We start from the raw sequence: 18,807 nt of genomic DNA on the forward strand, positions 1-18,807 counted from the left end.
CTGTGAACAGTTCTATTCCAAGTGTATTATGAGTATCTTGAGACACTGAAAAAGTATTTTGATTTTTGTTTTAAGTACTGCTTATAAAAGCTGAGAATCCTTGCATTCAGTTTTGTGAACAAAAGTTTTTGGAAGCTTCATTGTGACCTGTAAAGTTTGTTTGAATAGCCCCTGAAGTCTGTAGTCCCGTGTGAGTCATATAGTGCTGTGTATAGAGCAGCAGTGTTTGAGGTCTGCTGCCTCATGGGTCTTTTGACACTGTGTGATGCAAGCCATCAGCCATGCCATGTGAGCAAGATTCTCACCAGGTAACCACTTACTCTGCATCAGCTGCCTCACCTGAAATGTCTCTGTTTTGTTTGATACATGTCTTTGTGGCAGTAAATTCAAAGAGGCTTACCTTGCCTCTAGTTCTGCTGAGGAGCAGTTGGCCTGGAATTAGATTGATCATTTGAATCACCTGGAATTGGAATCATCTCACACATAAGAGAGTATACCTACATAACAGATATATGGATAGTAACTGCACAATAACTTCTGTGTGTATCCAGGTTCTTAAAAAACAAGTAAACAAACCTGATGCTAGTTTTCTATGTCCAGATTCTCTCCTCTTAGTAAAAAAAAATTAACGGTTTTGGTTCCTGAAAAAAAAAAAAATTTCAAAAAACAAAAAGTAAAATTCCTTTTTAAAAGAAAAAAAACCAAAACTTGGCCAACCAAAACAAACCGAAAAAAAAAGAAATTAATAAAAAAAACCCTGTTGTTCAGCTTTGCTTTGTGTATTTGGTAAACGCACACCATCAGCTATACTGATTTTCCTGCATAATTTGTTTTTTACTTGCATAAAGGTACTCATTAATACCAGAATATACCTGAATAAACTGTTTAGAAAACAACTGCAGGTATTCTGTCAGAAACAATTCAGAATTTTTTAATAGATTTTTCCAGTGTTGTAAATCTCAGCCTCTTAAAATGACTGAGATGTATTTGTCCATTTTAGAGCAGGATGAGTTACTCTAGGAGAGGTTAGTAGTAGAAGTAGTGATCAAAGGAAATTACAGACCTGCTGCATATGTATGCTGACACAGTTTCCTCCAGAGCTGAAAAACTTTTTGAACAGAATAGGCAAATTCAGATGGAAAGAACCTACAGTGATCATCCAGTGTCACTGCCTGACCACTTCAGGGCTGACCAAAATTCAAAACAAGTTGTTAAGAGCATTGTCCAAATGCCTCTTCTCAGCACTGACAGGCCTGGGGCATAAACCACCTCTCTAGGAAGCCTGTTCCTGTGTTTGACCACCTTTTCAAAAGAAATACCCCTGCCTGGTGCAACTTAGAGCCATTCCCACACATCCTGTCACTGGATGGGACAGGAGATCAGCACCACCTTCTCCACTTCCCCTCCTCAGGAACCTGTAGGGAGCAATGAGGCTGCCTCTCAGCCTTGTCCTCTCCAAGCTACACAAGCCTGAAGTCCTTGACTGCTCCTTATGGGACATTCCTTCCAACCATTTCACCAGCTTTGTTGCTCTCCTCTGGATGCCTTCAGGGACCTTCACATCCTTTTTAAATTGTGACATCCAGAACTGCACAGAGTTGCACGTATGGTAGCACATCCTTAATGCTTACATGGGACTTGGGTTGAGATTGTCATAGAATTAAAGAATTTTCTTACTACAGTCTAAAGAAAACTTAAGTGAATGAATCTTTCTGACCTCTTGAGGTAAAAAAAAAGGAAGGCAAGAAGGTATTAGTGTGCTAAATAAGGGGGAGAAGAAGTAGAATCTGCTGTTCATCTTTCCATCAGTCAGGGGTGCAATCTCTCAAATACCTGAACTTTGCTGTTTTTTTGGATAGAACTGTAGGGTAGAAATACACCTCGATGCATTTCTGAAGTTAGAACTGGAAATGGCTGTATTTTTACTTTTCCCCTCTCTTCAGTTGAGGTAAATGGCAAGGCTGTGTACTCCCATTAGTTGTATCATACTGCTTGGCCCTAAGATCTCCCATGTCTATTGTTTCTGCAATTAGGTATTTGTACCTCGTTAAGAAGACTGCTTATAAAATCCAACTGAAATAAGTTGCCTTCATTCTATTTCCATACATCAACCACAGCATCTACTGATGTTGTAGCTCCTCTACATGTGCTCCTCTGCAAGGAAAGCTTGTGTCAGCTGTTGCCCATAGTGCATGTTCCATAAGGGAGTGTTAGAATATACCTGTGTGTCATTGGGAAGACAGGGAATGCTTTGAGGCATTGTGTAAATGAGTTTGTGTGCATAACAAGTATAAAATGCTAACTTTCAGCCAGGCCTTTACTCTTACCTTCGTTAAATCCTCTGCACTCCAGTTAGTCGTCAGGATGGCAAAAAAGGGAATATGCAGGCTTCAAGACATGTAGATCTTGATTGTGCTTAAGCTGGGATCAAGGAGGTGTCAGAGATGTGAAGATGCTTGATGTCAGGATTATGAAGCTGAGATAGAAAACCTAGAAACAGGAAGAATGAAGGAACAGTTAGATGAAGAGCAGCTGGGAGAGGGAATGCTTTATTCCACCTCCCTGCCACTGTTTATGAAGAACTGTAACTGGGAGGTGAGCAGTGATAAGAATTAAGAATGTTGCTTTTAGTTTTGGTTTTAAGTCTAATGTTCTTTTATTGTTGATTTGTTTTTTTTCCAGTGGAAAAAGCTTGCATGTGTTTTTGAAAATAAATGTAGCTAAGAAAAGTACTAGATTCTTTGTCTTCATATATTTCCTAGGGCTGTAAGTCTTGACCTTCCTTTATCCTAGTTTTCAACTGTGATTTTGTATTTTAAAGAAATTCTGGAGAACTAGTTAAAAAGATTTTTATGAACAAAAACATTGTCATTAAACTGCTTTTTTCTTCCAAAAAGAATAAAAAACCACTTATGTCCCATGTCTCAAAAGCAGCATGTCTAATTAACCTCAAACTTCCTAAAAATATTCTCCTTTGTCTTGAAACCAAACATGAAACATCCTCCTGTTCCCCACCCTACCTCTCAGAAGGAGTAAAAGGGTTCAAAATGGGGCTTATAGAGGAAGCCACTGTAGCAGCCTTAACTGGGGAATCATGATTGTCTGCATAATAAAGCTGCCTAATACATATTTTATTCAGTATAATAACTGTTAGCCTATAAATAGAAGAATGCTATGAGTATTATGCTTGGGAATATTGTTTGCCACTTGCAATTGTTAAATGCTTTTTTTGGGGTTACTCCAAGCAGTTGTTCTTTTGACTTGAAGATAAAACAATTCTGGCAGAGCACTAAAGGAGTTTCATGCTTTCCCTCATTAAGAATAGTGCTAATGGCACGCAGGACGTTTCCCCAAAGGACACTTGCATGAGCTCAAACACTGAGTATAGCACTAATTGAACAACAACAAAAACTGATGACTGTTTTCTACACGTTTCTTAACAGTACAGATTGTCCCAGGGGATGATTAAACAAGCAAACAAAGAGATACTGAAATAATGAAGTCTTTTTTTAATGCAGAGCTCTTCATTTGTTATGTTAGAGTGTTCTGCTTTGTTGATATTTTTAAAGCTTTACTATTTGTAATATAGAATTCCTGCTCCTTTTGCCTGCTTTGCAGTGTATACCTTATATATCCTGTGAGGAAATATGTACTCTTTCTTTAAAATTGTTGAGAGGCACTATGCAAGAAAAGGACTGAAAAAGATTGTATGAATTTATGAAAGAAAGGAAGAATTTTTTCAGGATTTTTAAAATGTCTATATATGTATATACAAATATATATATATATATACATATATAAAAATATATATGTATATATATTTTTAAAATTTGTATATATGTGTTTGAGTATTTATATATATATATTTAACTCTCAACTACTGAGGGAAATATCAACAGTATACAGAAAATATTTGGACAGAACTTGAAGACAAGAAAAAAGTGCTCTGCAACATGTGTATAGTCCTACACTTTGGCTACAGTGACCCCATGCAGTGCTGCAAGTTGGAGGAAGAGTAACTGGAGAACTGCCCACTGGAAAAGGACCTGGGGTTTCTGGTTGACAGCAGCTGAGCATGATCCTCCTGTACCTGCCCAGATGACCAAGAAAGCCAGTGGCATCCTGGGGTCTGTCACCAACAGTGTGGCCAGTGGGACCAGGGCAGTGATTGTCCCCCTATATTCAGCACTGGCTGCACCTCAGGTTCTGTGTCCAGGTTTGAGCCCATCACTACAAGAAAGACATTGAGGTGCTGGAACATGTCCAGAGAATGGCAATGGAACAAGGGAAGGGATTGGAGCCCAAGTCTGCTGAGGACGGAATAGAGGAGCTGGAGGTCTAGCCTGGAGAAGAGGAGGCTCAGGAGGGACCTCATTGCTCTTTACACCTACCTGAAAGGAGAGTGTAACCAGGTAGAGAGTGGTCTTGGTCTCTTCTCCAAAGTAACAAGAAATGGGACATGAGGAAATGGCCTTAAGTCACTCTAGGGGAGGTTTATGTAGCATATTAAGAAAAATTTAATCATGGGAAAGGTTGTCAAGCATTGGAACAGGCTACCCAGGAAGGTGATGGAATCACCATCCCTGGAGGTATTTCAAAGACATGTAGATGTTGCCCTTAGAGACATGGTTTAGTGGTGGGCTTGGCAGTGTTGGGTTAATGGTTGGACTCAGTTGATCCTAAACGTCTTTTCCAACCTGAAAAATTCCATGTTTCTATGTTAGGATGTATGCAGTTATTCAAAACATGTTCTAAATCTACTCTGCATAAATGCAAAACTTGTGTGCTGCAGAGGGAAAACTAAGGACTGTTCAATAAATTCGCACTGTGTGGGATTGAATGGAGTACCTTTTTAACATGACTTTGTTAAATGAAATCTCTAGCTATTTGAGGGCTTTACTGAGTTTTTTCCCCTTAAGACAAAATATTGAATGGGGAGCCCATCATTCTTTTGGAGCTTCTTAAATGGAGTGGTGTGGGGTGATGATGATAGATGCAAGGGGGGCACTGTTGGCTGACCTTTTCTGTGTGCCTCTGCTTGCAGCACTGGCAAGTGGAGTGGTGTGCACAGGGAAGCTCATTAGCTGTTTATCATGTCTGCACTTACTCTCAATAGGATTAGATGATGAGGCTGTAAAATGTCAGCACCTTGTCAAAAATACTGCTCTGTGACTGCTTCTGCTGCTGATGATGTAGGAAATTCTGTGTAAAAGTTCAGCACTGACGCAGTCTAACACATCATTTATCTTGTGCAGGCACTATTTGTGTTCTGAGAGATTGGTGTAACGGAGCTTATTTCTGTCTCCTGCCTTATGCCATTTAGAGTCACTTTAGGTGTGTTACATATAGCAACAAACTGCATTGCTCGCTTGGACCAGGCCAGTTAAGTCTCAGTGGATAAAAAGGAAATACTTTGGTTTCACTAGAATGCCACTTTTTAACTTCAGTAATGGGACCACCAGGCTGTAAGAAATGCTATGGAGATCAGTGGGGTCTGTCCAAGCAGGCCAGCTTCAGATTACTGATGATTTAAGTAACAACATTTTTGGGTATTGTATGAAGAATTTTAATTAGAATGCAAACTAAAGGAGCTATCCGCATAATGAATTCTGTGTTTACCTGGTTTGTTTTGGGTTTTTTTTTTGTATTTGTTTTTTCTTTTCTTTTGGTTGGTTGATTTTTTTTTCTTAGCTTTTTAACTCAAAATATGGAAATAACATAGGTTGTTCTACCTTTGTAAACACACATATATTTCTGAAATAATATCAAGGTACATAATATCAAGGATATAACATCAATATACTGTTCTGCACATCAGGAACAGTATAAGTAGGACACCTGTTTTTGTTTTTTTTTTTTTTCTTGAGAAAGCTTAAAAACTGTAATTAAAACAGATGACATATTTAATTTTAGGTTAGTAACAGAAAGGAAAAGCTTTGTACTGCAGGAGGAAGGTATCATGAATTGTAAATGTCTCACCCAGGATAAGACCTAAATACACCTAAAACTTGAAAGGAAAGCTGACCGTGAAGGAAGCAATCAGGTTTATGCAAGATGGTGGGAAAACACAGTAACACAGGAACAGGATGTAACTGAAGAATTAATCTCTTGCTGTTGTAGGTGAGGGGTAAAATGCCAGAAATGGAAACAAAGTTTCCTGATTATACTGGAAAATTAACAGAATTTGCAGTGAATAAGCTTATAGTTATCAGATACAGTTTTGCTAATTTCTTTCTTTCTGTTTAGTTTCTTTCTGTGTTTCTCTGAACTCATGTCCTCTCTTGGTTAAACTGGTTTATTTTTTTTTCATTCTGCAAATTGCCTGTTTGAAATTTGATACCTTCCGTTTGTTGCATTTTACTACCCTTTTATTATTTTTGGTTCATGCCTTTTTCCTAGGCTCTTCTAAGGAAAGGGAATAAGCAGTAACTGGAAAACCTCTCACTTTGTATTTTCTGCTGTAGGTTTTGCATGTCCATACACAAATTAAAACAAACCTGCAAATATAAATGCAAATTCTGACATGAACAAACTAGGTATGCACTATGTGAGAATTATTATCAGCTCATCCCTGAATGAGATGTAAATTCAGAAGGACCTCTTCAGAGCAGCAAGAGTCCTTAAGAGAAGCTATGTAGAGTCTTTTAAAGATGCATGCTGTGGGTCAGCATGATCACAAATACTGTCCTTTCCTGCTTCTAACTTAAGACCTATCTGTCCTAAAGTCCTGCTGTATTATTATGACAAATACTGCCATTACATGACAACCTGAAACTAGTGACATTGTTCATCTTTTAATTCAGTTTCATAGCTGGCAAATGGAGGAGACCTTGTGCTCTGGCTCAGGAATTTTTTCAACCCTGCAGCTATTGGCATTAGTCATCACAGACCAGATCTCTGCAGCCATTGCAGGAACCAAGTGCAGCTGGAACATAAGAGAAGTTAAAAAAAACAAACCTATGAAGCTGTTTTGTTTGTTTATTTAAAATCACACAGGAGAATGTGTCATAGAGGAACTCCATTGCAAGAAGCAACCGGGATAGCGCATGGTGGTTCGGTTTTTGTTTTGCAGTCACATGGTGAGAAGTAGAGGTTGGCAAGTGAAGTACCTTTGTGCCATCTCACAGATCTGTGTTTATGAGGATAAATGGCCACTATTGGTTCTTCTGACATGTTTGTGCATTGGGTCTGTTGCATGGAAACATCACCTTAAGAAGAACTTTCACTGTGTTTTGAACTGCAGAAGCTGTGTTGTGTTAGGTGCTCTTTTTTCTTTGATCATTGAACATCCTGGCTGAGTCAGAGCTTCCTTTCTTTGGTATCTTGAATACATGCCCTCAAGGCTGTCAGTAGTGTAAAATTTGCCATCTGACTGAATGACTTTTAAAACTCTTTATTAATTATGAAGGCAATTGGGGGTAGTCAAAGAGGTCAGGAAGATTACTTGTCACAGGAATAGTTTTTTTTGTTAAGAACTCATGTAAAACATTGGGTGCTCTTCAGAATTACTACATTTGGGGCTGGTGAGGTGGAATAAAACCCCAAACTTCAGAACAAAAACCTTGATTACAAAAGTGACCATGGTATATCCCTCAGGTCCCCAAGTAGAAGCAAAATAGATGTTTGTGAATTTCTCACCCACAATTATTCATCTGCAAAAAGGCCTGTCATTTGTCACATGTCTGTGTATTTTTAATAACAATATAAAAAAGGCTTGATTACCTGTTCTCTGCAATGAGAGATTAAAATATTGTTTGCAATTCTTTGAAGGGCCTTTTGTTCCTGTTTGGGGAAATAATTTAACTCTCATAGGCACCTGCTGATAGGGATTCTTTATTTGTTTCTGGGGTTTTTGGGAAAACAGACTAATCTTGGTATTACCTTTTTCCCTGAATTTGGTGTGTATTCAACTTTAAACAAAGTGCAAACAATACTAACACTTCAGTATCTGAAATACATCACTTCAACACATGCAGCTAGAAGAGAACAGGATTTTTTGGTGGTCATGGATGTGTCAGGTAGCAATTAGCTAATGAACGAAGCATTTAGGGCTTTATAGAAGAAATTTACATTAATTCAATTATTATATAACAGTAAATGTACTCAGCTTTTGAACTATTACTCAGTGAATAGAAACAGATAGTTTTTCCAAATTTATAAGCTCATATAGACTTTTGTTCTAGTATTTTTATTTGTATTTGCTAGTTAGTACTGTTTTATAAAATAAATCCCTGACTGGAATTACTCTTTTAAGCCATTTTCACAACAGGATATCCAGAGCATTCCTGTCTGTGAGGGGAGCTGGCTTTATCCTCTTTCAGTGCAAGTTATAAAATTAATCTTTGACTTCGTGCTCACAATCAACAAGATGGTTTGATTGTTTAATAACCCCAGTTTAAGTTTAATTACTCAAGTTTTTACCCCTTCTGCTCAGAAAAAGACCTCTGAATCTTAGGGATCATTATCAAGTATGCAGAGAACTTGAAAGGAAAAGATTAAGGTGTGAATTACCAGTTTTGTCTTAACAGGACATTGGATTTAGTTTTTGTATTAATACTTCTAAACTTACTGTGTGTACTTCTTTCAATTGATGTTGTATCTGGTTAATGGTTTGCTTATTTCACTCGTTCTCCCCTTCATTCATCCATATGCTTCCAGAAACAAGTTCTTTAAGTTCACCATGCTCCCCATATTCTGTAGAGTTATTTCTGTGTTTGGGATTTTCACAAGAATATGATTTTTTTTTTCTAGATTATGGTGAGGATTTCTAGGTTTTGGTGGTGGGTTTCGCTTTGTTGTTGCTTTCTTTGGTTTTTTGGGGAGAGGAGAAAGGAGGGATTTTTTTTCCTGTGTTTGTTTGGGTTTTTTTAATGACAGTGTAACTTGCCAGCCCAAACATGAGGATAAGATCGAGCCTTGTCGGTGCTGTTTTGGTTTTGTAATGAATCAGCAAGTGGGCAGTTTCACATGACTCGCCCTGTAAATAATGTGCCCCACCCTTCATACAGGGATCCTGGAAGAAACTTGCTGGCTGTATCTTCCTACCATCTTTCTAGTGGCTGCTCTTGGCCTGTGATTCCTGCTGCAAGGCTTGGGGGAGGAGCTTGGTGAGAGAGCACAGACTTGTGTCTATCTGCTCCTGTCCTCACCATCAGCACAGGCTCCTCCCTAAGCAAAACCACAGAGAGAAACAGGACAAAGGATGAGAAAGAAAATGAGTTTGAGAAGAAGCAGCTTATTTGGGAAGATGGCAGGTGGCACTGGTACTGCTAACCTTAACAGCCAAGAAACATGAAATCCTTTTGAACATGTTTTGTAACTGTTGAACCGAGATTTAAAGGAGGAAATGAAGTAAACAAAATTTTAGGAGGAAACTTTCACCTTTTATTTGATCCATCATTCTGGGTTGTACCTTCTATGCATGCATGGAAACATGCACATCTCAGGTGGAATTAGATTCTGTTTCCCCTAATATGACTCCTGCAATTAAGTAATTTCTATTATTTACTCATTCTTTAAATAAAACTACGTTTTCCTCTGTCTTGCACATTCATTTGACTCTTGGATTGAGTGCTCCACTGACTTTTAAAAATTATTTTTCATTTAAGAAACCGAATTTCTTGCTAAGTTTCTTAGGGAAACTGCTTTTTTTTCTTAGAGTTGCTTAGGTAGGTAAGGAAAAATGTCTTGAATATCAGCTGGCAAAAAAGTGCTCAAGCTTTTAGGCAGAAAAATCTCCTTATTTATAGATACATATTCAGAAGATATCTCAGTGTAACTCTCTAGTTCTTATGTAGAAAATAAATTTTTAAAACATAGAAGGGAGCTGCTATACTGGGTCCCTGTCACTTGTCTAGTACAAGCTATTTATGTAGAATAAATTTAATAAAATATCAAAATACTTAAGCAATTACTTTTTTACCTTACATCTGTAATTTTAAGAGATGCTGGTAAAAATAATAGTGTTTTTAATTTGTATTTTTGTCCATGTACTACAAAAAAATCCAAACCTATAAAAGTCAGTCTTAAAAACTATTCCATTACTGGCAGCTCAATTCATAAATAAGCCAATTTTGGAATAAATCCAAAACAAGAACATCAGAGGAAAGGTATTGTTGGATGGTGTAGTGAAATGGGATGGGGTTTTTCACTTTGGGAATTATTTGCTGAAAATAGCGGATGTCCTAGCATTAAGCTAAAACATCACGTGTTTAAACATCCTTCTACCTGTACATGGAAATACCTTGTTTCAAGGTCTTGGGTCATTGAAATGTCATATTGTAGCTACTTCTGGAAGAGGGAATTACTAAAAAAGGAAAAAGTAAAATATTAATGTTTTTTGCAAAGCAGTTGTGAACAGGATTTGTTACCAGTCTATTTGTGATGGTAACTTTAATGGAGTTTTTTAAGGCTTATTAAATAGTGGGAGATAAGATTCCCTAATTGTGAGAAGGTGACAGTAAATGGCAGACAGACTGTGGGTAACATTCACATGGTGGTGTTAAACAAAAGGAAGGAGCATGAAGCAGGAACATGTCAGCTAGGGTAGGATGGCAGGAGGAAGCAAGGATCTATGTGTGTACATACATATAAATGTGCCCATATAAAAAAATACAGAAATATAAAAGAACAGAGGAGCCAAACACTTAAAATGGAAAAGGACATTACTTTTACTGTGTAAAGCAGTGAAGTGGGGTGAGTTGAAACTGGAAGATCTGACTGATCAAGAAAACTGTTTACCAAAAAGTTTGAGGGCAGATTTGATCTCTCTGAGAGCTGTGGAAAATGCCAGGTTGGTTCTTCATATGTGATAGTCTTCTCCACAGATAGCAGAGGGAGATTCTCACAGATGTTGTCATGTTGAGTGCTGCTGTATCTGGTAGTTTACAGCTTATCCACAGAAAAAGCCAAAATTTCGTAATAGATTACTGCTCCTGTTACATCAGAAGGTAAGTCAGGGAAAGAGTGAGTGATGAAATCTACCTCTCTGCAGCCTCTGAAGTTATTTATCTTAAAAGATCCTGAGTATCTTTTATCTAGTGTTTTTCTATTGCTTGTGCCCATAATGCTTTACCTGAATTTTGTTGATTAAATTATGGTGTTTAATTGGCCTTGCCAGCTCCCTGTTTGTGTTCTGGTTTGTGAACAGCAGTGTTGAGTGTGAGTTTGGTTGCTGCCTATTTATTTTGCTTTCCCCACTGCTGCTGTAGAGTACTATAAAGTAATTGCCATTCTGAGTTGCTTCTGCTCAAATATATATTTAAAAGGAAAAAAAATTTGCAGTTCACTTGTTGTGCTTTTGTGATTATACAATGGAAAGTCTCCTACCCCCTTGAGGTTATGTCTAGTTTTTTTGGGTATTTCCACACTCACCTGTTATTCAAATCTGTATGCTCTTATTTTTAGTTTAGACTATTTCCCTGATCCAGGTTAAGTCTAAATTTGCTTCTTCCTGCATATTTCTATAAGCTGAGGTCCTGGCACTGTACAGGTCAGTTGAGGGTATTAAGATTATTCTAATAGAAACAGGATTCTACTTCTGGTACTCTTGGTTACAGCCTCATTTTCTCACTGACAAAACTATTGTCTAATCCTACCCTCTTGCAGCATGATACCTGTTTGCTTCTCTTGAAGTGAAGTCATCTCCTTAAAATGGCTCAGAATAGCTCTGCTAGAACCACCTCTGTCATGTGTCTGTTCCTTTAATGTCCTCTTTGGCATTTCTCTGTTCATGGGTCAGATATACACAGGCATTGACTTTGTCTCTACAGCATTTTTTAGCCTAGTACTGCCATGGCTGTTTGTTCCCGCTTTGTTTCTGCCTTTTTTTCCACCAACAGTGCCAGCTTCAGCTTTCTGCTTATGAACATTTCTCACATGCTTCCCCCAAATCTGCTCTCTGCGCATAAGGATAGACTGACAACCTGTGAAATCTCAGTCTGAACATTCAAACTCTTTTTTTTTTTTTTTAGATCTCACCTTTGCTGTAATGCATAATAAAAGCACCATTTGCTAAGTAGGTAGTGAGAGATAATTGTGGCAGGTAGCTGTAGATGGCATACAAATCTGGTTCAAGCTACATTTGTTAACTTATCTTTCATTCCCTTTCCAACATACCAACTCCAATTTTGCCCCCTGCAGGCCTTAATTTTAGAGTGTAAATTCTTTTGGACAGAGCAGTTACTCATATATTCATAGAATCACAGAACAGTTAGGGTTGGAAGGGACCTCTAGAGATGACCTAGTCCAACCCTTCTGCCAAAGCAGGATCACCTGTTGATCTTCTTAGTGACATCACAGTCCTGTCTGGTTTGTTTCTTTGCTTATTTATTTATTTGATCTGGAGTGATTTGTAACAACAGTTGCTTTGTCTTGAACATTAATTTCACCAAACCTGAATATTTTAAGGAGCCTGATTCTCACAAAATGGAGAAGTGGGAAGTTCAGTTTTAAACAAGTATCTACTACAAGTCCTCCTGGGCAGGGCTGCTCTCCATCTGTTCATCCCCCAGCCTGTGCTGATACTGGGAATCCGCTGACCCAGGGTTCCCCTGACCAAGATGCAGCACCTTGCACTTGGTCACGTTAAACTGCATGGGATTCCCATAGGCCCAACTTCTCAAGCATGTCCTAATCCCTCTGGATGGCATCCCACCCTTCAGGTGTGTCAACTGCAGCACTCATCTTGGTGTCATCCTGCAAATCTGCTGAGGGTGGTACATTTGATCCCACTCTCTATGACATTGATGCAGATATTAAACAGTACAGGCCCAAGTGTGAGCCCGTGGGAACATTGTGGGGATCTGATCTGATCAGTATGTTTCTGAGAATGCCATGATGCTTTATATTAAAATAACAGAAGGTTCTGCATGAAAAATGCAGATGGAGTAAGAACTTGAACATGTTTGTCTGTGTGTTTGGTCTGACTTTCATACTTCAGAAACGTGCTGTGTTAGATTATGTTTCAGTGTTATTTCTAGATTATGTTAGTTTTTACTTTTTGCTGGTAAGCTTCAAATAGTCTCACCTAAAAGATTTTTTAAAAAATAAATAATTGTGAGCATGGATCATTGCTGGAAAGTTTGAAGCATGAGCTTATTTCTGCTGTTTTTGCAGGACTTCAAGAATATGTTGAAGCTGTTTCGTTTCAGTATTTTATCAAAACACGATCTTTGATCAGTGTTGAAGAAATCAACAAACAACTAATATTTACAGCAGAAGACAGAGAAGAAACAACAAACATGGTAAAAGTCTTTCTTTTCTCAGTTGACAAACATCTTTCTGGGATGGAAATGCAGCAAGAAGGCTTAGTCACATTTTTGGCATCTGATTAAATAAGGCCAGTTAGTGGAATGGGTTTAGATATACATGTGGGCTTTGACTCACTTGTTCAAAACATGCCTTTTATTCTGATAAGTAGTAAACTAAATCCATGGGATACAAGTTTATAAATGTCACATCCTTTTTATTCAGAGCAAACTGAACTCTTTCTGATATGGCGAAAGATCCAGGACAGTGAAATACTAGGTAACAGGTGTAGCGGAGGGGTTTATAGTGCCTGGGACTGTCTGTAATGCCTTCTGGTGTATAGTGATGTTGCAGAAGTTGGGGGAGATAAACAAATCCAAGGCAGGATGAACACCATGACTGAAATCTTACTGCTGGTATTAAACTAGTGACTGGAGGCAATATGTTTGCCTTGTGCATTTGTCTCAGCTGCATCATTTTTAACTCTCCTGGAGCTGATTCCTTTCTGAGGACAAGCTGGTGTCCCACCACACCTTAGCCCTAATACCATATCTGCTGTTTATTGACTGGCCTGTACTCCTACCCTGCCCTAAATGGCTCATAGGGACAAACTGCTGTCACCAGACATGGTAAACTGGCTGCAGTTTGATTGTTGGCAGGGAACAACAGTGATGTGGCAGCAATCTGTAGAAGTGCACAAGCAGTTGAGATGCAGTGTACACTAATGCTGCTTTACATGAATTTCTGAGTCTGCTTCTGCTGAAGAGATTCTGCTGTAAAGCTCTTCTCATTCTTTCTTTATTCTCTTGGTAAGATATTTGCAGAGAAGCCTGATTTTTAGCTTAAATTTGTTTTTTCCAGAGGTAACAACTATGAAGTTGTTAACTCCAGCGTGCACACCTCTGACCTGATCTGTCAGTTTGGGTAGACAGCATATTGTGGGAACAAGTGAACAGAAAGAAGCCTGCATTGTCTCTCACGTTACCAATATTATGGCAATAAAAAGTACTGGAAACTTGGATATAGGAGCAAACTTGTAACTTTGTAATGGTTTGCTTCATGAAGATTTTTGTTTGCTAATTTAATGAGCTCAGTTGATATAAAACTGATCTGAGAATACTATAACTACTTGTAGGGGATATATTTTGAAATTCAGGATACTATTATGAAATTATATTATTTGTTTTCATAATGCAGACTATTTTTGTTTGATTTGCTCACTTTGAACTGACTGTTTAGGAAGAAAATCTGTCAGGCAGAGATCTATCAGATGAAAGAAAACCCCTAACAACTGCAAGTAAATGTTGCTACAAAGATGTGATAATTCTGTTTGCAAATAAAGATGGTAGAGATAGGGTATGTTGATCATACTTGGTAGAATGAAAATGACATCTCAAGTAGAAATTACTTTCTTATATGCTGGAAGGAGATTAGTACTTCTGAAATCAGACCATGTGGAGGTGCCATGCAATTTAATTTTCCAGAATGTTTTGAATTTCCAGTTATGTTAGAAGAGTTAGGGTGTAGTTGAACCATTACACATGGCTTTCTCACAGTTTCCTGTACTGGACTTTCTTCTGTTCTGTCCCCAGACCTCCAATTCCCATGATAAACAACCCCATACGTGGAGCCTGAAGGTAACACCTGTGGATTACCTGCTGGGAGTGGCTGATCTGACAGGAGAGCTGATGCGGCTGTGCATCAGCAGCGTTGGGAACGGGGACATAGACACTCCCTTCGAACTGAGCCAGTTCTTGCGACAGATTTACGATGGGTTTACTTTCATTGGCAACACCGGACCTTACGAAGTCTCTAAGAAGCTCTACACCTTGAAACAGAGTCTGGCAAAAGTAGAGAATGCCTGCTACACATTGAAAGTACGGGGATCCGAAATCCCTAAGCACATGTTGGCTGATGTGTTCTCCACAAAAACGGAATTGATTGACCAAGAGGAGGGACTTCCTTAAAATCAGGAGGCTCTTGCTACTCAGAAGGGAAGAGGACATAGAGAAAGCTCTTCAGTTATGGTTTGTGGGGTTTTGACCCTTCTCAAAGCTTTTTAGGTAGAGACATTTTTAGTTTTATCTATGAGGAGGCTGTTTGCAGTGGTAATTTGTAACCAAAAATACTTTTTATGATGTTCAAGAGAAAAAATGTTTGACTTTGGCCTCTTGGTATGGAATTCCTGAGTTGCTCCATTGTGTCTTCTTTCAGAATCACCAAAATTTCCACTGCACTCTACTCCAGTGGCTGTCATTTGTGTGACTCACCTCAAACTGTCGTTGGTACAAGTTTTCATCAAGCACAGCAGTGGAAAGAAAATGGTTAGGTGCTCTTATTTAGCATTATCCATAGGTTTCTGCTCACCCATTTTCTGAGTATTTGGGTTTTGTACTCATGTCATACCTACAACAATGCACCTGTGCATAAGTGCATTGATTTGAAACTGGGGTGGTCTCAACAGTGCCATGTAATTTAAGTTTTCTCTAATTAGTGCTTTAAAGTACGAAACTAAGTCAGTTTTTTGCCAATTTGATAATGAAGCTAATTGCACCAGGTAAATACTACTGTCACGCATTATTTTGGGTCTGTGTTAAAGCTGAGCTCTGTTTGAGCTAACACTGGTACTTCACAGTTTTGAGATGAGCTAGGAAATCCACAGAAAATAATTGTGGAAAGTATTGTTTCACATTTTTTGTAATACAGTTTAATGCAGAATCTGAATATTGCTGTTTGTAGGCAGAAGTTATCATACAAAGTATGTAATTTGGTGTTAGGACAAGCAGGTTTTGGCCAGAACAAATGCACTGCAGTGCTGGAAGTCTGTCCTCCATTGTTTGTGCTGCCCTGAGGACCTCCAGTGGGATTGAACTGGTATAAGTGAAAAAGGGCTAGCCAAGCTTTAAATATATGTTAGCAGGAGCTATATCATGTGCGTGTTCCTGTGGAAAGGAAATTGCAAACAGAAGTAAGGCAGGCATTCTGGTTTCCACATTTATCTTTGAGGAGGGTATGTCACTGTTGGCAAAAAATCAGGGCTTTTTGCTGGTGTCTGAAGTTATGAAAGTCTGATAATGTGCATAATGCTAAAGGAAAACAGATAAAACAACATGATCTCTAGACTCCAGGAAATAGGCCTCCCAACTGCAATTGAAAATACTGCATGTTTTTTATTTCCACTTCCATATGCTGTGATACTGCCAATATTTTTCCCAAGAGCATGTCCTGAGGAGCTGGAATCGTCTGATATATGGATAGAAATGGGTAAATACATTTCTGTCAAATTTTTCCATTGTTTCCACATAAAGTAGTATGGGGTGGATTGAATAAGGAGTGGCATTTTTCCTATCGTTTAATACTGTTTTTTACAATAAATTCTGAAAAGTAGTCACTGTCTCTATTTGGTCCTTTTGCCTGTCAGTCCAAGTGGTAAATTATGGTGTGAGTTGCCCATTGTGAAGGGCTTCGCTTGGAAGTTTTGCTCCATTCCTATATTCATACCTCCATGGACACTTTCTGGTGCTGAAATTTTTTTCTCCCTTAACTTTATTCTGTGGTGTCTAAAAGCTAATTAGGATAGAAATTTAATGTGAATCTCTTGAATAAAAAAAAATGCGAAGGATTCGGATGAAAAGCAAAGCAAGTATATCCCTGGAACAAATCTGCAACAGTACCCATGTTTCTACATCTCACCTTTTTTTTTCTGCTCTCCTGATGAGAGAAGGGGAAAGAAAGGAGGCTAGTCACTAAAAAGAAATAGTTTTGGGGTGTCACTCCAACATCAACCCTGAGATGTATACATCTAGCATTTCACTTGATGCAGCTACAGTGCAGTTGTGTCTCTTCTGGCACACTAAATTTACTGCAAGTCATTGTTTAGTGTAAGTGTGTGAAACAAAAGCAGATGCTGTTAGTGTGTGATATTAAACAGAGGTCTGTCTCTTGTCTGTCCTAGCAGCTATCAGGGGGGATTAAAAAATGTTCATGGCACAGTTTGAAAAGGGATGAGATGAATTCCAACACATTGCACTGCTTGGCTCAGTGACATTCTGCCTCTAGCCATGGACTGAGCACACAGTGGCCCCCACTTTAGTCAGCTCCTGCTTTTGTACAGTCATTCATTATTTTAAAACTACAGATGTCTAAAAAGAGTACTTTTTTACCCCCAGCAGTCTTTAGAAGTAGATGCTCTTTCAACAAGTACATACTGGTTCTAATGATTTTGAGATTTATGTTTTCGGTAAGGCAAGAGAATTTTTTTTTAATGGCAGCCACAATTTCTGAAGTCCAGGCTGCCTGCCCATAATCAGAAGCTGTCAATAATTTTTGATAAGGAGCAAAGTGTATGTGCAGTGTATTAAAACGCCAGCATGGATGGGAAGTAGCTAACGGCCTGCAAACCTCCTGCTCAAGGAAATATTTTCCCCAAAAAACAATTGCACTGTAGCTATTTGAAAAGTGACAGACATTTATCAGCAAAACAAGCTGCTAAACAAGCAATGGCAATTTTCCCATTTCTTATCCCATTACTCTGTGGAGCTATTGATACGCTTGGTCTGCAGCCAGAACAGGACTACGTCATAGCAGATGTTTCACAAGGGCAGCTCTGCGTGCTAAAAATCATCTGCCTTTCTGGAATCTCCTTTCTCAGAAATTATTTTTCTTCATGGGTTCATTATTTTTTTTTTTTTTTTCCTGACTGTTAATTTTCAGTGAGGAAAAATGCACCCGCATTTAGCTTTCCAGAGAAAACTGCCAGAGAAGTTATGCAAGAGAAACTTCCTGTTGACAAGAGACATATGTCTGTCCACTTAAACTCCTGCTTACTTGGATGTTCAGTGGGTTTATTGAAAATCAAAATAAAATAAACCGGACCTTTTATAATATTTAGCATGTTAGGTGCTTTATAGAATCCAGACCAGATTCTGGCACTGTCCTCAAAGAGTTTGCAGTTTAAGAGCAGGCAAAAGGTCAGCCAAGACAAACAAAAGGAAGATGGTAGAAAGGGGAGGGGATAAAGTGACAGGATTTTTACCAGATGACAGTGTATAGTAGTAGGTTGGTTTACCACTTCCCATTTTGGAAAAGAAACTTGTCAAAACTTATGGAAGTCTGCAGTGAGACCGTAAAGGGTTAGTGGGGAAGGGTGAAGGCAGTGGAGACACAAAATGGAAGGAAGTGAGGTAGAGACAAAGGGGGGAAGAGTGGCGAGGAGTGGGACAGCATGGAGGAAGAGCAGGCTGAGCCACGGGACAGCGGGTGCACATGCAAGGAGGGTGGGACTGGGGAGGACGTGGGACAGGAAGACAGCCCTGCAAGAAGTTGGAAACAACACTTTGAAACCAAGTGACTCAGCTATAAGAGAGACCTGGAGTTGACCAAAGGAACTGAATTTAAAATTACCGCAAGGTCCCCAATGCATTGATCTAGCCTTGAGCCATAAATAATGGGAACTTGATTTCCTGAGCAGCTGAGAACCTGCAGGTCCTGGACTAAGCAGGGTTTGCAGGCTTCCAGTCATGCTGTCACTAATCAACAAGCTTCAGTTCCCAGATGACC

At 38.8% G+C, this 18,807-nt stretch overlaps 1 protein-coding gene across 2 annotated transcripts in view; it reads left to right on the forward strand.

Annotated features, from left to right (window-relative positions):
• TSNAX (translin associated factor X) overlaps nt 1-16,635 on the forward strand; it is a 56,872-nt gene extending 40,237 nt beyond the window's left edge. For both annotated transcript variants that reach the window (XM_015622047.3, XM_015622046.2), the window contains exons 5-6: nt 13,117-13,244; nt 14,841-16,635. In XM_015622047.3, coding sequence (XP_015477533.1) covers nt 13,117-13,244; nt 14,841-15,215 — 503 coding nt within the window. In that variant the 3' untranslated portion in view covers nt 15,216-16,635. The remainder of the gene's footprint in view (nt 1-13,116; nt 13,245-14,840) is intronic.
• The last annotated feature ends 2,172 nt before the right edge of the window (nt 16,636-18,807 follow it).

Source organism: Parus major, chromosome 3 (assembly GCF_001522545.3).
Source record: "Parus major isolate Abel chromosome 3, Parus_major1.1, whole genome shotgun sequence".
In the NCBI taxonomy this organism is placed as follows: domain Eukaryota; kingdom Metazoa; phylum Chordata; class Aves; order Passeriformes; family Paridae; genus Parus; species Parus major.